Source organism: Parambassis ranga, chromosome 21 (genome assembly GCF_900634625.1).
Source record: "Parambassis ranga chromosome 21, fParRan2.1, whole genome shotgun sequence".
Taxonomy (NCBI): domain Eukaryota; kingdom Metazoa; phylum Chordata; class Actinopteri; family Ambassidae; genus Parambassis; species Parambassis ranga.
The window spans coordinates 4,515,228-4,538,340 of record NC_041041.1 but is presented as its reverse complement, the minus strand read 5'-3'; the positions used below and the strand labels follow the sequence as shown (position 1 = coordinate 4,538,340).

At 42.5% G+C, this 23,113-nt stretch overlaps 1 protein-coding gene across 2 annotated transcripts in view; it reads left to right on the top strand.

The window, feature by feature from the left end:
• Positions 1-1,448: 1,448 nt before the first annotated feature.
• Positions 1,449-23,113, top strand: part of adcy5 (adenylate cyclase 5) — a 69,353-nt gene continuing 47,688 nt past the window's right edge. For both annotated transcript variants that reach the window (XM_028393542.1, XM_028393541.1), the window contains exon 1: positions 1,449-2,384. In XM_028393542.1, the coding sequence (XP_028249343.1) occupies positions 1,449-2,384 (936 nt within the window). The remainder of the gene's footprint in view (positions 2,385-23,113) is intronic.

Sequence of the window (23,113 nt, the reverse complement as noted above, 5' to 3'; positions counted from 1 at the left end):
AATCAGAACTCATAAAATATTGTGTTATTGTTTTTGACAGAGGTGAAAGCTCTGAAGCTCTGAGACCAAGTTTTGGAAAGAAAGGGGGTCCACTGGAAGATTGCATGTGTGTGTGCGTGTGTGTGTGTGTGTGTGTGTGTGTGTGTGTGGGCTATCCAGCTGTGAGCACAGACCCGCCCATTCATCGAAAGCGCCGGGGGGGGGTGGTGTTCGCGCAGCCTTCGATTTGGATTGAGCAGCCCGCCATCCAATGAAAGCGCGTCAGAGCGTGACTCACCCCTCTCCCTTTCCCCAATGGAAGCGCGGCGGAGAGGCGGACCACAGGAAGCACACTTGGTTGAATGACCATTAAAGCAGCAATCAGCGGTAAATATGTTATGATGCCACGCTCCGAACAGACACCGAGCGGATCGTCCGAGGCTGCGGGAGCGCACTCTCACACCGGGTAGACGCACCGGGGGGGAAAAAATGCTGCCGCTGCACCGCCGCGGATTCACTGTGCGCAGAGTGCGGCTGCAAAATCAAACCAGGAGTGTCTCTCTCTCTCTCTCTCTGGGGGGATGTGAGCAGTGATGGACAGCTGTTGTTGGACATTGATTCTGGCGTTCAGGTTGAAGGTGAACACAGTCTAACCATGGACCAAGCAGCTGTCTTGTGTGACTGCCAGAGGAGGAGGAGGACGAGGAGGAGGAGCGGCTGAGTTCTTCTTCTCCGCTCCGATCACTGCAAAGTGTGAGAGGATCGTGATGATGATGATGATGATGATGATGATGATGATGATGCTTTTTGGCCAAAACGCGAGGCTCCCATTGCCGCCCAGGATGAAAGGTTTGGTCAACCCAGGTGCATAAAGACTTGATGGGACTGAATAAAAGCTGCTGCAAGCATGGGAATCACCTTTTTATTTCCTTCCACTTCCGTCTTTTTTCTGTCTACAATCGGTTGACAGGAGAGCAGGAAACATGTCCGCAGACATAACGGATTCACGGCGTAATTGATGGTGCTGCGCTATGATCTCTGGGGACTCTCTGAGTTGTGTAATGGTTTTATTTCATCTTCAGCCCGCGCTGCCGTGCAACCTCTTCATGGATGGTAGTTAATTGGGCCCAATGATGTAGAGACAAATCCACCTGGATCTCATGTTCCCTCCTTATGTGGCGAAAACTGGCTCCCCTGTGACTTTTGCGCATGTTCAATTGTTTTTATTCCCAGAGCTTTTCACGCCTCCTGATTGTTGCTTCAGGTGATTAATTTTTTTTGAAGAAGAAGTTTTGCCTCTAAAAGTGGAGATTAAAGCGGCGACAGTACAGACAACGATGGGAAATCCAGCTTATCAAAGACTTTTATTGCGCCTCTCTACTGGGACTGAATAGTTCCCTGACATTATTAAATTCTTCTTGTAGTGTTTATTTCTGTAGCCACAGCGTTGTCATTGCCTCTCCTCCACCATGTCCAGATCAAACAGTGTCAGCCCACCCGGAGTCGGTGCGCCCGGGTTGAGGGGAGGGACCGAGCACAGATCAGCTTGGGGAGAGTCAGAGTCTGTGGCCAACGGGTACCCATACTCGGCCAGATCCCCGCGCAAGAAGCTCACACGGACTAACAGCCGGTGGAGGGAGGAGGATGATCTGGACCACCGGCCGCCCGGGCGAGCATCCACGACCGTCAGCAGGGTCGGCTTCAGGTCCAGGTCGGCTTGGCAGGACCATGGCGAGGAGAGCCGAGACAACAACCGCGCGTCTACTAAACGTCCAGACGGCGAGGTGAGACCCAAATCTGTAGAGCTGGGTCTGGTAGACAGGAGGGTCAAGTCGAGGACCGACGAGGAGGAGGTCATGCCCGAAGTGAACTTTTCTTTAGTGGCGTGCTGCACCAGCGTCATGCACATTTTCAAATCCAAGAAATTCCAGTCGGAGAAGTTGGAGCGGCTCTACCAGCGCTACTTTTTCCGTCTCAATCAGAGCAGCTTGACTATGCTCATGGCAGTGCTCGTGCTGGTCTTCACGGTCATGCTGGGCTTTCACTGCTCCGGTGGGACAGCAGGTCCGAGCGTAACGTACGTGGTGGTGTTTTCCCTGGCCATCTTCCTCACGCTCGTACTCATGGTAGTCTGCAACAGGAACGGGTTTCACCAGGACCACATGTGGGTTGTGTGCTATGTGGTCATCCTGCTGGTGCTGGTGATCCAAGTGATCGGAGTACTGCTTGTACAGCCTAGAAGTGCCTCGGAGGGGATCTGGTGGACCGTGTTCTTCATCCATGTCATCTACACTCTGCTGCCCGTCAGGATGCGCGCCGCGGTCATCACTGGAGTTATTCTTTCCGCCATCCACGTGGCCATCTCTTGGATGTTAAACGGAATGGACATCTTCCTGTGGAAACAGGTATGTTGAAGTTTATAAACAGCTTACACAAATCTGGCATTTTTACGCATTCGTTGTGCGCAAAAACGCACAGGAAACACATGCACCTACCTCACAGCTTAACTCCTACTGGGCAACTTGTTTTTGTTAACTTTGTTTCTCAGGCTTAATCAGGATAACAAGCAGTTGTAATAAGTAGTAATTAATAAATAGGCTGTGGTGTGTGTGTCTGGGGCAGTGTTGTGGCTGAAAAAAAGGTTCCAGCAACAGTGGCATGCGCAGTCCAAAGAGGAACCCCACTGCCTCCTCACTCAGGGTGAAGTTATGCAATTTTCTTAAGTCAGTTTGTGTGCTCTCCAAAAGTGTGTGTGTGTGTGTGTCAACATCATGTCCAACAAATAAAACACACAGTCCTTGGGAAGTGATGACAGAGGCCGTGGATACAGCCATTAAATGTGTCTGCCTCCAGACCAGGTCTGACTGAGATTACTGAAACCATCACAGGACAGTGCACCTTGGTGGAGTCACATACTGGCTAAGTAAGAGCAGCAGGTTTTAGTGTAGTAGTGATGCTGTGTAAACCTCCACCAGGTCTTAGTTTGTCCTGGAAGAGTAGCCTAAATTAAACAAAAGCAAAACTAACTTTTTATTCATATTTTCAGTGCTGTAAGCTGTTTATTGTGGCTGCATGTGCTCCAAATTTCAACAAACTTTATTGACTTGTTGCTCTTTAACTACTCATCTAATGCAAGTTGATGTGTATTTACTAAACAGGAATGTACACACTCATACATCTTCTGTTACATGACAGTCTTTGTTCCATCATGCTGTGCGGCCAGCCACATGTTAACCTCATTAGAGATAGTTAGTTGTTGCTACATTATGGCTGCTATTATTTGTGGCTGTTTATTGTTGTTTATGGTATTTATTTAACTAATTCCCTTATGCATTTATCGTCTGGAGGATGTTTATCTGACGTTTATTTTGATTGTACTTATTATGGTTTTAAGTATCAGCTCAGATATACAGATGATATAAATTCATAACCTGCCCTAAAGGACACTTCTGAGGGGGGGGGGGGGTGATTTTACTTAAGCGCCGGCTAAAATAGGATTTCGAAGTTGTTTTATTGAAGGAAAAAACATGTTTGCTCTCAGCTTAGGAAAGACGAATTTCTGCTTGTTTGCTTTACTTGTGGACTTGTAATAAGCTTACAGTTGCTGGTTTCAGGGGAAATAGTTTTAATGTGCTGCTGAGCCTGCACGTTCCTCATAACATCCAAATGCCTCTGGTAGTATTTTTACAACATCAATATTACATTCAGAACATCTCTCCAGGGCCCGTGGACTTTATCTGTAATAAATTTGCTCGCACAAATGGGTTTCATTTTCCACCATTATTTAAAGGTACGCATTTAATTGCACAGTCTGCCGAGTGAGATCTGCAACTTGGTGTTATTAACCCCTCGCTGTACTCTCTCTTGTGTTTATGTGTGACTTCAAACTTCGTAGTTTCTCGCAGCTACCCGAGTGTTTCAGCGTGTGACCCACTTTACTGTTGCTCATAAACAATTTCTTTACCAGCATTCACCGAGTGCTTCTATAAAGACCTCAGTGAAAATGGAGACAGCTGTCCCTTAATGTTATTGGTGCTTAAGGACCTCCTTAAAAAAATGGAAGTATGTGGAAGGTTTGTCATCTTATAATACCACTTTTTCTTTCCCTGAAGCTGTTTCACAGCCGATTAATGAAAGCTTAATGCCACGGTGACATTTTGGACAATGGTGCACTTGCGAATCACTGAAGGCCCTTTCCTGTTTTAGTACACCTAACGGAAGTTCTATAAAGAACTTGTTTTCAGTATTTGCTGAACATTTATCCACCATATTATGGAGGCAGGTCTTACAGGAGCCCTGAAATTATCAGGACATCACCAGGAGTAAATTGCAAATTAGAATTATTACGATTAAACAGACTTTACTTACTTTACTTTCCCTACAACAGATATCTGTAGTGTGTGTCTGCTGCATGAAATCGAGTCTTACCAGTAGTGACTACATTTACGCAAAATTATAACAATATTACAGCTGTATATGTGTGAAATGACTGCAGCTCTAAAGTTGTGTTGTAGGCGACACAGTGGCTGATGTGCAACCCCGTCAGCAGGACACTGCTTCTGTATTACACTGCACACACAATCACTCATCTGCAAATAAATGCATGACATATAAGTGGTTAACAGTCAGGAGTCCTGGGAACCCCTTGTAAACCCTTGATAGGTTTTGATTTATAGTCGGCTATGTTGCTTTTTTGTGTTTGGAATTATCTGTCACAGTGACAGCTTACGGCCATTTCTGCACTCACCACTGCTTCTTATATATTTATGTGAGTCTGTATTGCCTAAATTGTGATAAATCAGCATATTTGTGTAGAGGTAGGCTGGTTAAAAAAGCAGAACTATGTACACATGTCAGAGACTGTGGTACTACTCTCTCTAATGAGATGCTTCTTATGGCTGAACAGTCTGAACAGTAGTGGCTACTAAAGCAGCAGAATCATGGGTGGGAATTGTCTGCTGTCCACATACTTTTGGCCACATCCTGCTGCTTAACCGTGCGTGTCCTTCAGTGTATCTGGGCCATCTGTAGTGTGTCCAACTTTAGAAAGAGAACACATAGTTTGGACACCACTTTGAAAAATAACTCAATGACAGTACACGGACAGCTTGTACAGTTTAGCTTCTTCAGTCACATCAGCAGAGACAAAGAATGTGTCAAACACCGGAGAGGATGTAGGACTCTTACTTTCTTCATCCCTTTGTTTCCTTTTTGGATCTGATGTTTGGTTATTGAAGCAAAAAGCCGGCTGATGGTTTAGTGTTTTTGTGTGAATGGCATGTGACCCCGCATCTGTTTGTATTTTCTGCACAAGCCACATTGTCATTTGATGTGCTGATGTGAGTGTGTGGGAACGAGCTGCTGTATTTGTTGTTCTTTCCTCGCCATGCTGTTGTTTTTAGCATATCTGCTCTCCCCTGTTTACATACGACACGGCTTGTTGCTGAGCTAGACAACTGATGTTTTCGTAAGCCTCTGGGATAATGGCGTTTTCTTAGGCGGGTTCTCCCAGGAATATGTTCAGTTCCTTTTTTTTGAAGATGTATTTTTGGAGCTTTTATTTGATAGGGACAGTGCTGAGAGACAGAAAGCAAGGAGAGAGAGAGAGAGAGAGAGAGAGAGAGAGTGGGGCATGACATGAAGCACATGGTTGGGCTGGCAGAAAATTGCTTCTTATCTTGAATTCCTTTAAAATGATTAAAAATACACAATGAGTCAACCTTGCAACATTTTCTAACACTCTATTGCGTATCAGAACGCTGTGTGCACTGCTACCACGGGACATTTAGTGTAAAAACAATTTTTTTTAACAAAGGTGACACCAAGTGACATCATTGTTTTGGTGTAAATTCAACTGTGGGTTAATAGATTTCAATACTCTTTTTCTCCCTGTGTAAATGATGCATCTCTAATCACAGCATGGAAGTGTCGTACTCCTGTGGCTCATTGTAGCTTCAGGAAGTTTTCCAGAATCATTTGATTGACACTGGAGAGGTCCTGATCAAATTTGTTTTTCCTTGATTTAGTTAATTCAGATTGATTTTAATTTTGAGCATGTTCTAATCCAATATATTACATTTTAATTTCCTTGTGCACAGTGCACACAACTGTTTAAATGACCAAAATCAATTTAGTGAATGTGCTACATCAATGAGATTGATTAAATAATGGGATTAATAAAGTAAATCTTAATCTTAATGAATCTTTACATGAAGTCTGACAATTCAGTGCCTTTGTTTCTGTACCCTATGACCTAGAAGTTGTTAAAAATAACACAAAATAACCTCAAATTTCTCGGATGTAGCAAAGACTGTAATTAAACGATCCTGGCACTGCCTGATCCATGCCTGAGTCTTGGCACGGTGAAGAGAGTTTAGTGGAGCTGCTGGAGATGGCTAGTGACCTGTGACCTCACTCATCTGTCAATCAAACATTTTTTAGCTTTACAGGTGAGTTAAATTAATAAATAAATGAACTCTGTCATGAAGGAGGATGGTCTCTATTGTACCAGGCTGTATGCCTCCACACCTGTGGAGATTAAATCACCTTTGGAAGAACCCTGAAGTAGTCACTTGCAGTTTTGGCACTTCCTGCTTGGCCCAATTTTTCTTTCTGCGGCTCACTCGAACACTCAGCTTGACTCCTGTTAGAAAGGGTAAAAGAAATGTTTGGGTTTAAGTCATCAGTTATGAAGTCCATCCCACACTTCAACTGGCAAATTGGCACTGTGGAATGCATTTGACTGCAGACCTATAGCCATCTTCCCTATTGGTCCAGCTCGGCATTTAACTGCAGCCATTTATGTGCAGCACACATGCATTGGTTGCTGCTATCTGTGTGTCAGATTGCGTCGCAGTCGGCGCAGCAGAGCCTGAGATGATCGTCTTTCTTGATGCCTACGTTACCCACAACACAGTTGAACACTCACACAGTTAGTTCAGAGTTTGGCCTGTGTTATTTTGTTATGCTTGTAGCAGCTAATGTAGCCCTGAGCCGTTAGCCTCCCACAGAGAAGCGAAGCTTCGGTGAGCTCATTTCTCTCTAATTGTTGCACACTTCCTTTTTTGCCCCAGCTGACGCCACTTTAGGCAATTTATCAGACGTCACACAGCTCTCCCTGGACCCACAAAAGGTATAAAGCCAGCCTTCCTCTCCCTTCTTACATCACTTCTGCAAATCTGTCACTGTGTGGTGGAGGAACAAAAAGTCTGATCCGGCTCTGGTTGAATTTAAACAAGTCTTCTCCTGAGTTTCTTCCTCGGTTTGCCTCCTGAGCTTGTTTCTGGGACTGTCGGCGGTTGAAAAGCTGAGTTTCCATTCTTCTCTGACTTTTCCCTAAATTCCCAGAGGAGGGCATGTAAGCGGACCAGTCCTAGTTGGCAGGATTCCAGTTGTAACAGGGTTTTGTGCCTGTGTAATTGAATTGCTCGTTGCTTGTAATGTGTGGAAATCCAAACCAGATGTCTGCATCACCTCTCCTTTCCTTTACCTGCCTTGTTTTGCAGCATCCCTCCTCTTCCTGGACTTGCTTTTAATTTTACTTCACAAAGCTCTCCTCCTTTTGAATAAACTAAAAGTTGAAGCGACTCTCTGGAAAACTTTAAATCAGCATCTAAACAATGACATATAGTTTAAGCTGTTTCTGTGCTTTGTATTTTTGGATGCGAGCACTTAGTGGATGCAGCTGTTTCGGAGGTGCTGTGCACCTTTTCCAGAGACGGCTGCTGCTGCTGCTGACGCACCCGCCTCTTAGTCCAGAAAACTCAGCACTCCTGTAACTTAGCAACAGATTTTATTTCACAAAGGCCAACCAAGTTCTCTCGGCGGAGCACTTGTGTGTTTTTTTGCTTCCAGCCACAGACTGCCACTTGATGTACAGTGTCAAGCTGAGCTTCTGTACAATTCTATAAATCTGGAGATGAAGCCACAGATGCTCCAAACATACTGCATTTTTACTTAATTTCCCTACGGGGATTAATAAAGTAAATCTTAATCTTAAAACATATTTAAATGTGCAGAGCTTACAGGTGCTCTTGATGCATGTCCTGATGCTGCCCAACCTTCTTTGTTCCAATGACACTCGCCACACTACACTCTTTGTGTTTGAACTGTAGCAATATTTTGACCTTGTGTGTGTAGTTTCACACACTATAGAGTGCAGTAGTTCACAGAAAAGGTTGTGTTTAAGAGTTTGTTGTCCACAGAGAAGCTGTTGAACAGAAAAGAAATAAAAAATATATCCTCATGGCATTTTAAAGGATTCTTCTGTGACGTTTCGTGGGGTGTTGGTAGATTAGAGGATTTTTTCTTCTCAGAAATCTCAGTATAATACTGTGAAATTTCAAACAATGGTTTTTGGAAGCCATTTCCACTGGAAGAAACACAAAAGCACTATTGATTATTTATTATTAGTCTCATACTGGTCATTTGGATTGCTGTCCAGATGATGGTGTCTCATCTTTCAAGAGGAAAAATATCCGTCTGCAGCTACTGAATCTTTATTCAAGTTTTTACCTACAGGTCAGACGTTTTAAATGTGGACAGGGTGATATGACATGATGTAAAAAATATTAGTGGTGATTTTTCTAATTTAATGAAATGCTTTATTCTTTTGTTTTGTTGTTGTTATCTCTCCTGCTAAAAAGGCTACAAAGCAATATTTAGGTCATCCCCAAACCAAACGTTGGGGAAGAATAGTTTCCTGCCTTCTGACCAATGTAATAAAACAAAATATACAGTTTAAAGTGCCAACAAAACATGTTCTGATTACTAAAAAGATGCACAGAGCTTGCTGGTAGCAGCTGCATATGGCAACTATTTTTGCACCAACTGTACCTTACAGACTTGCATTCTGATAAAGAGCAGGGAGACGCATTATGTCTAAGCAAAAACAAATATATGGATACTTCATAGATTCTTTTGCAATTCATTCCAAGAGATTCTAATAAAGAAAAACATGTCTGCTCCGTCTGATGTCGGCCTCTTGCTGTAATTACACAGACACCAGCTGACAGTCGAATGTAAAACTACTGGATAGTTTCCACTTGCACATTGTTGTGTGTCTCCACTGCGGTGAGCTGAGCAACACTGGAGCTCTCGCTGAGGCTTCCCTCTGCTCATCTGACTCTCATTAGCTGTAATTAGTTTGTTTGCAGTGTAGAAATTTCGACTCGTGGTGATATTATTTTCAGGGGAAATTATGAATAATTATGATACACTATCTCCAATATGCAATTATTTGTCTGGTGTGAAAATTCTTCTAAGAGTGTCTTATGATAAAATAGTAGGTTACTGCTTATTGCTGACCAGACCAGTTTTTTTGTTGTTGTGTGAGTAAATAGTCCGATTAATCTTGGTGGGTCATTTTCTAGCATTTACTAGCCAGTATAAAAGTCAGTACGGCCGACCCTTTGGAACTGATCTTGTGACTAGAATTGTAATTTCAGAGTGCTGTGTGTGTTTTTAGGTGCTGTTTGGTCAGAAGGAGGATGACTTTTGATCGGGATCAACTGTCGGCAGTTAGCGATGAACCAGTTTTGGTTAATTAATAACAGAACATTAATTTTGTGATCATCAGACTGTTAAAAGAAACCAATGGGATTGTAGCTTTAGATCATTAGAGGTTATTCTTTAAGGCTGACTGAGAGATCTCTGGAATAAAAACTAAAACTTCACTGTTCTGTGTCAAAGATATAAAGGTCCATACTCACAAAGATTCTAAGAATCCCCTCATCTTAGCCTTAGTAAGGACTCTTAGCTTAAAAGTGACTTAAGAACTTTCTCAGAGCGACTCTGAAGGAGCAGACTGAAAGTTTGATCTAAGTAAGGAGGCGTGGTTGACCCCCTTCCTAAGCATTTTTGGGGAGAAGTGATTGGTTGACAGGAAAAACATGAGAGTATGTTCCTAATAATATAAAAAGCATAGAATGAACAGCGACGCGAAGTCTTCTTGTCTCAAATGATGATGTGATCATCAACACAAATGACTTGGATGTAATTCAGCCTATATGATATTAACATGGGACTACTTGCTCAGCTGTTATCACCTTTCTGTGATTGCTGTCTGTTACATAGAGGCCCTGGTTGGAGCAGATTTACCTGCAAACTAAATAGAAACAGGTGAAAGACCGCAGAGACCAGACTGGACAGAGCAGCAAAGCTCACTCTGAGCACAGTTAGCTGACGAGAGAAAAACCGTTCTTTGAGCAAAATTCAGCCCAGTTATTACGGTACAGTTATTACGGTACAATCTAAGAGACAGACATGAGAGGACAGAGCACAGCACTTCCATCCTCATGGTTATGTGCACAAGTCAGGAGTGTGAAAAGCGATGGTATGTCTTGCCGTTTAAGATGAGGTCAAGCACAAACATTATGTCCGCTCCATCTAATCTGTAGCGTTTTAACAGCTCACTGTCAGTTTGGAGGATGTTTCTCCTCTCTGCCTCTCTGTTTAAGGAACTCTTAAGCCTCTTCAAAGTCCTCCTCTCCACTCTTAACACTTTTTCACCTTAAGACCCCTCTTAAGGGCTAAGATGTTTTGTGAATCACTTTTATCTTTAGAAGGATTCAGTCTTAATTATGAGGGGAAATTCTTAGAAAACGTCATAATTCTGAGAATTTTCATAGAATTTCACCGCTAAAGGAAACCATTAGTGCTAAGAATCTTTGTAAAATGCACACATTAAGAGTTTGATGCGTTAACATTCAGAGTTTCATAGAATGTAAAAGATTATGGTGGTCACTGGAGAATGTAAATAATATAAAAATCCTCTCCACTCCATGCGTTTAAAAAAAAAATCTGTTTTCATGTGCTATTTTAGTGTATTTGCTTTGGTTTCTGTCAGACATGGGAATGTTTTTTTAAGTCTCAGTCTTGTTGAGTCTGTGGTTATTTGCATGGCTAACATTACTGTGAAATGAAGCTGTGGTTCTATTGTACCTCTGCAGCCCAGTTTATATCCGTATAAAATTCAAAGGACACACATCACATGTGATGTTAATGGACGGTGGCGCTGCCTTTGTCCCCTTTTAAATGTATTGTGTATAGAATTGTCACTCTTCCCCTTTTCTTCGCACACCTGCTATTCTTCCTAATAAGCTCATTAATTGCTGTCGGAGCAGGTTTCCATGGCAACGGAGCATGTGAAAATGTTTAATGCAGTTTTCATCCCTGAGTTGCATTTATGCCTATATCGAGTGTTGACATTACACACAGGTGGTGGAAAATGAATCGCTGTACAAATATAACTGTGTTGTTATCCAGTCATTACCCACTAATGGGTAATTCCGCACTCGGAGCTGCATAGACAGAATTATTCTGTCTTCACAGTCACATTGTTCTTTCTTCTTTCTGCACATAGACAGTGGAGAAGCTAAAATGCCTTGAAGTCTAAAGACATTGTCTCAATTCAGAGGTTGCATCCTTTAAAGGTTGCGATTAAGAAAGACGTGGCCTGAAGGTCGAACTGAGCGCTGTTAAATGAGACGTCTGGCCTATAGAGGACTTTTCCTTGTACCTCACTAGCTGTCGCGAAGCTCCTGTCGCCTAGCAACCTTGACTGATGCTTAGAGGTACTTACATTTGTCAAAACTTTTACTTTGAAAAAAAAGTAAAAGTAAAACCGCCGTCAGCATGCAATGAAACTTTGGATTTCTTGGGTTGCAAACAATCCAACAGATCCTCCCTGACTGCATTTCTGTGCTTAAAGCTGAATTCAAAATGTGATGTCCTTGTGTAACAAGTTTTCATATTGTGTTTCTGTCCGGCTCGGTCTGTACTCTGTTTGGTTTTGTTGGCCTTTATGCACTTTTAAAAATAGCCAGTCATGTGTGTTTTGCCTTTTAGTTTCCCCTGCAGGACTCTTAACACGGGACTGTTGACACTGAAGGTCCATTGTGTGATGTTAACAAAGCTCCACCAGTTGTTTGATGTGCTCTCTCTGAAAAGGGGGAAAACCATTAACCTTAATGAGGTGTAAGCAAGTAAATCATCTCATGAAATGTACCTGTGTAGATATTTTGGGCATATAATCATCACAAAGGAAACTCTCATTTTACTCTGTACTCTCATTTTCATTTTTTTTTTGGAGTGACAACTCACCCTGAGAGTGTCTGCTGCTGTTTTGTTTTCCGATCTCTGTGGCTGCTGTCTAAAAGACGATATTTGTCTGAGGAAAATGTGACTATTAGGCCTCATAAGCTCATGAAAATGTTTCCAAAACCAGTGGATAACGTAACAACAACAAGATGAATCACATTGCCATCAAGATAAAATCAGGAAAGTGTAGTGAAAAGTTAACACTTCTTGTCAGATTTAATGTTTCATCCAAGAACAACGATATGCTTGAAACAGTGTGTGTGTGTGTGTGTGTGTGTGTGTGTGTGTGTGTGTGTGTGAAGGCCAAGAACTACAAGTCAGTGTAATACACAGTGTCGGTTAAAGCAATAAAAGTGCTGCAACTGGTTTAGTAAACATGCCTCACATTAAATTTCCATCACATCAGACATGCACATCTTCCCAGTAATCTGACAGATTTCGAAGGCTCTGCATACTGCACAGCCTCTCTGCAGGACATGTCATTATGTAGTAAGAAAGACAAGTCACTTTTCCAGACTTATTCATTAAGTTTGCATGGGTTTGTTTGAAGCACCGTCTCTGTGTGAAAGCAGCTTAAGTTGGTCCGGTTTGATTTATTGAAGCCTACAGATGTCTTCATGTAGGCTATAAAACAGGCTTTATAACAGATAGTGAATAGTTTCTAGGGCTGCGAGCGATAAATAAAATGCACCGTTGGATAATTATTGATGATGTTGCTGTTGGTTCAGTGTAGCCGCTTGCACTCATATTTGATCACTGCAGCCCCGGGGAACTTAAGACACCATTGTTAATAGAAAATGAGTTGTACAGACTGAATAGAGTGTTGTCTGAGTGTTCTAATGTTCCCTATAAACACGACCTCTGTGTTTAATATGTAAAAGTCAGAATTTTAGCCATGTACGTGTTATTGATTTACTAATGATGAAAGCACCTTTAGGCTAGGTGCACTAGCACACTCTCATGACCTCGGTATCGACTGCGTTTATTTACTATATTGAGTGACTGTCAGGAAGCTAATGGTCATTTCTCATGATCTCTGTGGCAGCTGTATTGCCTGCTGTTGACAGTCTTTAATTTGAGGAAAGCCACTAGATGTTTCCTCCACACGATTGTTTTCCTTTCATGAATGAACCGTTGATTCACCAAGGCAAAAACGTCCTCTAAAACGTCCTCATATGAATGTGCTGGCATCTGAAATATATATCTGTAACCCGGCCATTAATGGGCAGCAAGATTATTTCCTCGTGATGATGTACTTAAGAGTTTGGACGGTGAATTTCTTATGAAACAGGCTGAAAGTGAATTGCTCTGAGAAATACAGTCCCTTTCTAAGAAAAGCAACCGCAGACAAAACAATCAGGTATTGTGTTCACACTTCCTGTGGATGTTCTGTGATTGATTTTGTTGTTTGTAATCATCTTTTCCTGTCTCTAATCACACTGTCCTTTAAAAAAAGACACATCCTGGTGCTGCTGCTGTCTTGTGATTTCAGTCGGGACACATGTTTGGATTTCTTCCTTAACCGTCCCATGCCTACCTTTGACACTTAGATGTAATATTGGATAATTTCCCTAGATAAATCATTTGTTTGATTGGCTTCTCTTTTCCCTCTGTCACCACCTAAAAACTGAAAATAAGCTGATTTTTTGGGTCATATTTATGCAGAAATATAGACAATTTTAAAGGATTCACGACTGTTGTCTAGCAGTACTGTAGCAGGAGACAGTGAAGCAGGGATAACATAGTGTATGCTGGAGTCATCATTCACCGCAGGCCTGCTCCTATTCAGCTAGTAATTATGATAATCTATGGTCCCCCTGACTTTTGATATTATAATTTTGTGTGTTTGGTCTGTTTTTCTCTCTCTTGTTAGATAGGATCGCTCTCCTGTTGTTTTTGATGTTTCCTTTAAGCAGAGAAAGGTCTGAGGATTGCGATGTAATTAAAGCAGTGTTGACTTAATTAGGCAGTGTTAATTGCATGCTTGAGCTGACAGAATGTTGCCATATTTAACAACTTATTTATGTGGCTCGGCATTACAAGCAGAATGGTCGAACCCATTTGACAGCATCATAACATTCAGTTGACTATCAGCTAATACACGGTAAAGAATGTCGTCATCCACAACGTTGCGAGGTAGTTTTGTTTTTTTAAAGAATATAAGATTCTGAAGCCAGAAACCAGAAACTTCATATCTATAATTCAAATACAAAGCAATGGGGTATAAATAGTTACAGTGACATTGTAAGTGTTAAAAAAATATAAAAGTGGCTCTGTGTTTGTGCAGGTGGATGCTGAGTTTAGTCATGAGTGCAGATTGCAGTGTTTTCACTTTGTCTTTTTTTAGACAGGCTTGTTCTGTTGCTCTTAAGAGAAAACATAATCACTGAGTTCCCAGTTTTGCATCCCAGATTTTTGTTCTGCATGATGACAACTCTGACTAGGCAATTAACTCACAGTGAGTCACACACATTGACAGTAAAAACTATGGACAGAGCTTCCGTGACGTCACCCGTTTGTTTCTGAAGAGCCGTTTTGAGGCTCGGTGGGAGGTTCCGGGACGTGATGACCGCCGCCATGTTGACAGAGTCACGTCCGCCAAAACTCTCAAATATGGACAAAGAGGGGGAGCACGAGCGGGGTTTAGGGGGGCGGGCGATCGTGGGAGCAGGAAACTCACGTTGTGATACGTCAACTGTCTGTCACTCAAGCGGCAACGCCCATAATTATGCGTAATTTTAAGTCAGAATACAATTGAAACGAGTGGGTTGTAAAAAAATTCACCCCCCCTACAATTGACACTAGAAGAGAACCTGTCATCTGAGACCAGAGTGGTTTTTTGTACCAGGCCGTAAACTTGTTTCTGCTGTGAAGTCGGCCATTTTAACATGGGAGTCTATGGGAAATTACTCGCTTTTGGAGCCAACCCCCAGCTGTTGCAGCGTGAATTACAAGTTTTGACACTTCCGCATGGGCTTCCACTTTGAGCCCCGAAGGTTGCCGCTTGGTCACACAGCAGAGGAAACAAGCAGGTTGGTGTCAGTATTACAACTTCTATCAAACCTTCGCTGACGCACAACTTCAGCGCAACAAAAAATACACTGAATACCTATTAAGTCTGTCATTTTTTGTGGTTGTTGCTGTCTTTATATCAATAATTGTAATAACTATTTGAGCAGGACTTGGGTGATTGTTTTGTATAATTGTGCCCTTTTCAAGAGTCCTTGTGTGCACTCAGCCTCTGCTGCACCAGTGTTTGTATTGTGGTAGAAAATGAAGTGTACAGACCTGCCAGCCTGAGGAACTGTGCTGTTTTATTTTTGGCCACTTTAGTCCACTGTTGCAGTGACCTCGCAGACCCAGACTTCAGTCCAGACTTGACCTGCAATTTTTAAGAGAACAGACAGAGTGGTTTAAAATAACATGTGTTTTAATGTAACTTAGCAGAAAATAAGGTTGTTTTTCTGCGTGACCCTGTGCGCCACATCCATTTTTATTAGCTGAGCTCCCCTCTCATATCAGGAGGGGATGTGGGAGATGTTTTCTTTTCTCCTGTTCTGCAGGGTTGCCTCATAATCAATGAATCAGAGGCCTGTGCGTCACTCATGGCTGCAGCTGGAATCGGATCTCAGGGTACACCTCATGAATACAACGTGTGTACCGATGTGTGTCTCTGTCCTCATGTTTGAAACCATCAGAGTGCATGACATCCAGAGTGCATTAGCCTGAATTCCTGGCTAGATTTACATTGTTGATCATCTCCCACCTGGCCATGTGCTTCTCAATGTAACAGGAGACTCTGATTGGACACAGAAGATCCTGAGCAAAGATTGCACTTTTATCTTTGGAGAGATTGAGTTGTATTGAGACCATACGGCGCACCGCATTATAAGACGCAGTCTCTATTACAGGGTCTATTTCTGTATTTGACACATACACAAGCCGCACTGTATTATAGGGCGCATGCTACGCTAAAACATACCAGTACGTAAATAAAAAGGTAACGGGAGCAAAACAGTGAGTTAAGTCGAACTTTATTGTTATGAAGGAACGACTTTGTTTATAGTTTGATTACTCGCTGCATATAGCGCTGTAGCTTGCAATAATTACATAATACAGATGCAGCTGATTGGTTTGTTAGATGTTATTCTGCATAACAATTAGAAATGTGTATGTACAATTTTCTGTTTTGCTGCCCTGCCTGTGTGGTGTTTTTCTTGTTGTGCTCTGAGCTGCAGTGATGTGCGATCGGACCCTCGCATCTGAGCTTTAAGGCAGAGAGTTGTGTTGCGCTGCAGAAGTGAAAACCCAGGAAACCGCTCCGCATCCTGCGCAAGCCGCTCACATATCCATCAGCAGTGATTCAGTAAAAACCGGCTGGATATCAGTGAGGAGAGCCGGTGCAGCCCCTCTCTCGACGGTGGCAGCGACAGAGAAACGGCGTGTGTGTTTCTATGGGCAGAATAGTGGCTGCTGCTGAATGCCTGTTGTGAAGTTTATGTTTACACTTTATTAATAAATAAAGACCATCTTCGGATATAGGTTGTCCCGCATTTTAAACAGATGCACCACAGTGATTCCTAATTCATCCTTACCAGTGGCTGACTGTACAGAATATTTATTACAACAATGTACAATAAACAGGAAACAACTGTGCGAGTTCAAACCTGCCGGCTTCCCGCTCATCACTGTCAGAGTCACAGTCACACACGTTGCCGGCTGGCTGTTCGGAAATTATTATTATTGTTCAGAAATTATGCCGGCTTTCACAAAAGCTCGGACGAGTCCACGCATCCACAATCCATTCACATATGCTGGCGTAACTCGCCCGCCGCTGCCTCCCAGTAAAGCTGTGCTCGCTGTCTGCCACCCATCGCTCCCACGCCGCTCGCAACTTTACTTCGAACACCCTGTTTACGCCGATGTCCAGCGGTTGGAGTTCTTTGTTAACCCTCCCGGGATTTCGGCAAGCTCCAAAGTTGATGCGCCTGTACCGTAGCGTTCAGCTGATTGGTGAATTGCTGCCAGCGTACGTAGTATCCATCTGATTGGTTCATCGCTGCCAGCGTACCTAGTGTACGTATGACGTAGTGTACGTATGACGTAGTGTTCAGCTGATTGGTGAATTGCTGCCAGCGTACGTAGTTTACGTATCACGTCCCTGTGTCTGGTACTCAACCCATACACAAGACGCACCGAATTATTAGGCGCATGGCCAACTTTTGAGAAAATTTTAGACTTTTATGTGCGCCTTATGGTCGTGAAAATACGGCACCCTTACAATACATTCTATAAAGGGGCCATATTGTTACTATGATGCTGTTAAAGGGGTCCATACATTCTGCTGCCGGGATCTATGGAACTTAGGGATAGCTCATGGGATAGCGAGTCTGTGTCCTATTGTCAGCTGTGCTAATAGATAGTTAATGGGAAAAATGGTTGAAGCTCCGAAGATCAGTTTGTGTTTTTTTCCTTTTTTTCTTCAACTTAAATTATCATACATATCATGAATGATTAATTTTTATACTCTAGCAGTGTCGTGCAGTGATGGTCAACACAAACACGTCGGAGTCCATATGTTACAAACATTAAAGAAAGTTGGGATGAGAAATAAGAAATGAGCATCAGGCAGAAACAACAGTGACCTTTCTAGAGATAGATAATATACCTGAAATGCATATTCTTAAGGATATTAACTGTTGGTTTTTGTTGACTCATAGTGACGTGAACAAGCCTGTTAAAAATCTATGTAGAAAAATGAGATGGAACAGACGTTCACAGCAGTTATGAAGCACTTAAGAAAACATAAAGCACTAGTGTCACTGGAAGGGCACCACACCCGGGACTCCTGGGTAACCAATAATAAACATCAATACAGTTTAAAAGTAAAATTCAAAGTTATCAAACCCTCACCACTGACATGCTTATGTATTAAATTTAGCACAATGACTGAATGCTGCCAGCTTTAACTTGATTTAGAATATCCATGGTAACATTTCAAAGCAATGCTCCATTTGTGTGTTCTCATCTTGAACATCTTGACACACATATAACTGAGGTGTATATACACACAGAAAATGAATTTACTATTAGTGTAAGTATTCCTCTGCCTAACCATTCAGTGTTTGCCCTGATCTGATGTATGCAGCGCACAGAGTGTGCTCGGATGCACAGTTAGCCTCACAGGCTGTCATTGTCAAGGTGGCACGAAGAGTCCATTGAGCCCATTATGTGCCATTATGCTAATTGTGGAAAGTAATTTCATTATCAGCAGTAATGAATGCAAATCCATTGTCCTGCCTTCAGGTCGCTGATGGATCAAGATAGAAAAAAAAATATAAAATACGGTGTGTTTTTTTGTTACTCAAACAAGAGTTGCACATTTACAGATGACTCACCAATAAAATGTGAGCGGGACAAAATGGTGATGATTATAGAACAGATCGTGCAGCCTATTTACAGCCTGGAGCTGTGAAATGTTTTTATGTATAGACAAAGATCCTTTGATTTAAATTCATCCGCATTGTTTCCTGCAGCTACAGAAAAACACACCAACAACATCCAGTCTGCTTGGCATCAAACCTCGATCTAGCTCCCACAGACCCCTTCATAGTTTTATAGAGGCACCATTGTGAGGAACACATAAAGGCAGCCTGCTCTGGAGAGAGAGTGCATGACAGAGACTGGATATGGGGCAGCATGCCCATCACCAATTACCCCTCTCGCACGGGGAGCAGAACCATTTGGGGCACATATGTCCCATATGGAGAGCAGGCATGTAACACTATTACTAACACATCGTCTTTTCTCCAGGCAAATATCATAAATAAACCAACAGAAAACAAACATTGAATTTCTTTGTTCTCATCAACATCTGTAAGCTAATTATTGAGCTGCCATGTTATATATGGGAGTCTAAAATATCACGCTTATGGGTGCTGCCATGTTGGAAGAAGATTGCATGGAGTTTCTTATTGCTTTACAAAAATGTAAATAGACAGCAATCAGTATTCATAATAGGTTGAACCCACAGCTGTTACCAATCTTGAGGAAGAAAACGAGCTCCAGAGGTCACATCACATATGTTAATATTTGCATTTTTACAACCGCTACAAACTAGTTTGCACATTTTTCATTGAGACATGCACAATAAAGTGTAATGATTCTGCCTGTCGACATATTCTGAAGAATGCATTCCACACCACCCAGTGTGTAATTGAATTGCAGATTGTGTAAATCTAAATATAGATGCTCTTTTGCCATGACTCAGACTGTAGCATTCTTACAAAGGGAACGTTTCCCTCTGTGAAACAAACTGTTGTCTGAATGTGTTTATTCTCACCAGAGAGATAGAAGCGTGTCTGCTCATTGGTTTGTTTTTTGTATATTTAGAAAGGGCTGGTTACATGGAGCTAAAACTGGCTCTGAAATTACAGATGGTCCAAATTGGTGGAGAAGAGCCGTCTTTGGGGCTCTGAGGTTATCATTATTCTGTGGCTGGTTGTCAAAATAAAAGCCTCAGCCTTCAGATCCCACTCCAGCGATGCTTCCCACATGTGTTATGACTGCTAGGCAGCACGTAAAAGTAACACAGGGTGTGCGATAAGGCTCTGAGTCTCCCCACCTGGCCTTATATGGATGGTGTTTGAACCTCGGCTGCTTTGTAAGCTGAGCTGGATACAACTGCTCATGAGCTACAGGTCAGGGATTAGCCCAAGCTGTCATCCTCTGTAAAACTTACCTGATCCAAGCTTTTGCTTGTAAATTAAATCATTTTGAGTGATTAATGTAACCACGTACTGAACCGATCTGTGAGTCTCAGCGGTGATGCACGCACAGAGCTCTAGGAGCCGTGTTGAAACATGAACAGTGGGACTGTTTTTGCATTTTTGATCTTGATATTGGCAGTTGTGGTTCAGGCAGTCATATTTCTAGAAAGTAAACACTTAAAGGAATTTATTTTGTTACTTATCTTTGCCTTTTGTTGCTTTTATCAAACCTACATTTGTCTATGTTATTAGAATATGAATGCTTTAAAACAGTGGTCCCCAACCACTGGGCCGGGGACCGGTACCGGTCCGTGGGTCATTTGGTACCGGGCCGCACAGAAAGACTGAGCAAAACATATATTATTCATTATCTGAGTCTGAAAGCTGTTTCATTTATAAATCGATCAGATTCATCCGCCTGTGCCTTTAAGCACCTGCCCAGACGCTTGTCTCGGTCACGGGATACGGCGCCCCAAAATTAAGCCCACAAGCAGCAAAAATGAATAAAAAACAAACGTCTTTGGAGAGCTTCTTCGGAAAGGGGAAAAGGCCTAACGAGGAGACAGAAGAAGAGGAGCCTACCCCTTCAAAGAAAAAGAAACCCGCATTTAAAAGACTATATCAGGAGTCCTATTTAAAATACGGATTTATTGCAACAGGTGATTCTCACACACCAAGTCCGCGCTGAGTGATATGTGGCGACAGACTCGCAAATGAGGCAACGAAGCCTTCAAAACTGCGAGACCGAGCACCCTGCATTAAAAGACAAGCCATGGAAGAAAACATGAACAAGAACGACTGAAGCAATTAATGACGGCCAAAACAAAATTACGGAGTGGACTGGACATAAGAAACACACTTCGGGTGTCATGTCTCCCATTATCCCCAGATGGGACCGCCTCATTGCTGAGAAAGCTCAAAGGCCCCCACTAATTAAGCATAAGAGTAAGTTGTCTTTGTATGCACTTTTTTTTCTGTGCCGGTCCGTGAAAGTATTGTTTTACATGATACCGGTCCGTGGTGCAAAAAAGGTTGGGGACCGCTGCTTTAAAACATAAATTATTAGTATTATTATCTCAATTATCTTATCTTATACAGATAAATTAGTTCTTGTAAATTACATCTTCTTCGTGTTACTGCTCTGGTACTTTTGTTTTCTTTTAGATCAAAATCTGAAATTTCCTAACAAATGGTCATTCAATAACAACGGCCCAATGATAAAGGACAGGCGTACAAGGATAAAAAAAAGCTTTTACAGGTGCTGGATCAAAGGCTGCAGCAGAGGGAGAAAACAGACACGGAGTCCAGGCATGAATTATCCGCTCCCAACGCTCAGACTCACGCTCCAGCTTTATTTGCATTAGACTAGTTTTATGCTGATGCACGTTGAATGTGAGTTTGTTCATCTGTCTGTGCCTTATTTCTGAATTGAACATGTGTTTTAGATGTTATTGTTCATGATTGTATGGCAGATAAATTATGTTTCTTTTGCACAACAAAACACTGTCCAATGTGGGACCAATACAGGCGTATAAGTCTGAGATAGTAAATATGTTAAGGATGGTGGGGAAGATGCATATTCTGTTTTTAGGGACTGAAATATTGACCTCATGTTACGTTTTCCTGGTGAGGACGGGCTGAATCCAAAAATAAGCTGTAGGGTTGTTTATAGAATTTATAAATTTAGCTACAGAAATCACAGATTTTGCTGAGATTAATCACTTTTTGACCCTTAAGACTGAAGCTTGTAAACTAAAAGTCTAATGTAGAATCAACGAAGAAAGAATATTAAATACAATACAAGGGTGGCAAGAACAAAAAAACAGTTTGTTTCGGCACGGAGTATTCACACTCCCCGAGAAGCGGGTGTGCAGAACTCCTCATACGGTCCTCCCATTGCAGCGCACGTGACACACACAAAAGGCTGACAATGCAATTGTATTGCAAATTGTGCGCACAGTCGTGGTCACCTGGCCTAACGAGCTGATAATGCTCAGGAAAGAGGGCGTATAGCATGACAATAGATAGAAGATTAGTGTAGCTGACTGTAGCAGACCTCTGGTCTGTGTGATTCTGTGAACGTGTGGATGACTGTCTGGAATAATACATCCCGTCTCCCGGTGTTTAACATGCGCGTCGAGCCGCTGTAACGCCGTGATCAATACTGGGATTAATTTTTTATCGCCACCTTTTGGACAGACACTCTCCTCTGTGCGCCGTGTTTCTCCTTCCAGGAGTTGTTTGCCAGCTGCTCATCTAAACTGCCCATCGTTGTTGTACTTCCTCCTTCCAAGTCTGTGTGTTCTGCACCTGAAGAAGCTCTTGCGCTTCACCACATTCATCACGCCACTAAATTCCGACCGATCACACAATTGCTCTCGCACACCACTGAGAGAAAAAGTTCTGTGCCTGCGAGAGCTGCAGAACAGGCGCTCCGAGAACAAAATGACGTCATTTTGTAATCGGTGCGCCGGCAGCGAGAAGAGCGTTCTTTGTTCTCGTGGAGTATGGATCCAGCTTAACTCCCCTGATGTAAACTGGCAGATTTTTCTCTCTGGTTTTTTTTAGCTTGCTAATTAGCAACAACATGAGTTACAGGCTTCAGCATCGTCTGTGGTTACCTTTCTTTTGTGTAATTACATTCAGCTGTTGAGTATACTGTTGTTTTCTCCATGAATCCATCAGGCGACTTTATAAGATGACACCTTTCTCCTAAAACTATCAGAGTAGGACGTAAACAAAATGCAGCTGCTGCTATTTTACAAGAAGAAAAAATCCCCACAACCTTTTTAATGTTAAGCATACAGCATCAAAAGGTCATTTAGAAGTTCCTCCTTTGTGCCACACACACTCCACACTCTGCAGATATGCTGGTGCTGATATGTTGTTAGCGATTGCTGACACTACCAAACAACAGTCTGAAGGCTTTTGGCAGGCTCAGCAGTGCAGTTGGCATATTTTGAAAGGTGCTATAGTGTAAACTGTCACTGAACAGGCCAGTTGTAACTGAGACTTGGTCCAACAGCCTTCGAGGGGCTCCAGTCTGTTTTGGCTTTGTGCTGTGGAAATCACAGCGTGGGTGTGTTTGATCACTCAGACAGAACTGTCCGCTGGCCCCCAGACGGCTATCGCACACCCCCGAACATGACAGACGGGCAGGAGCATAACATCACAAGGGCTGTGTTGATAAAACTGTGAGGTGAATGGACACAGTTCAGACGAGACCGGGACATATGAGATGAGAAGCGCTGCTGGACACTCTGAGA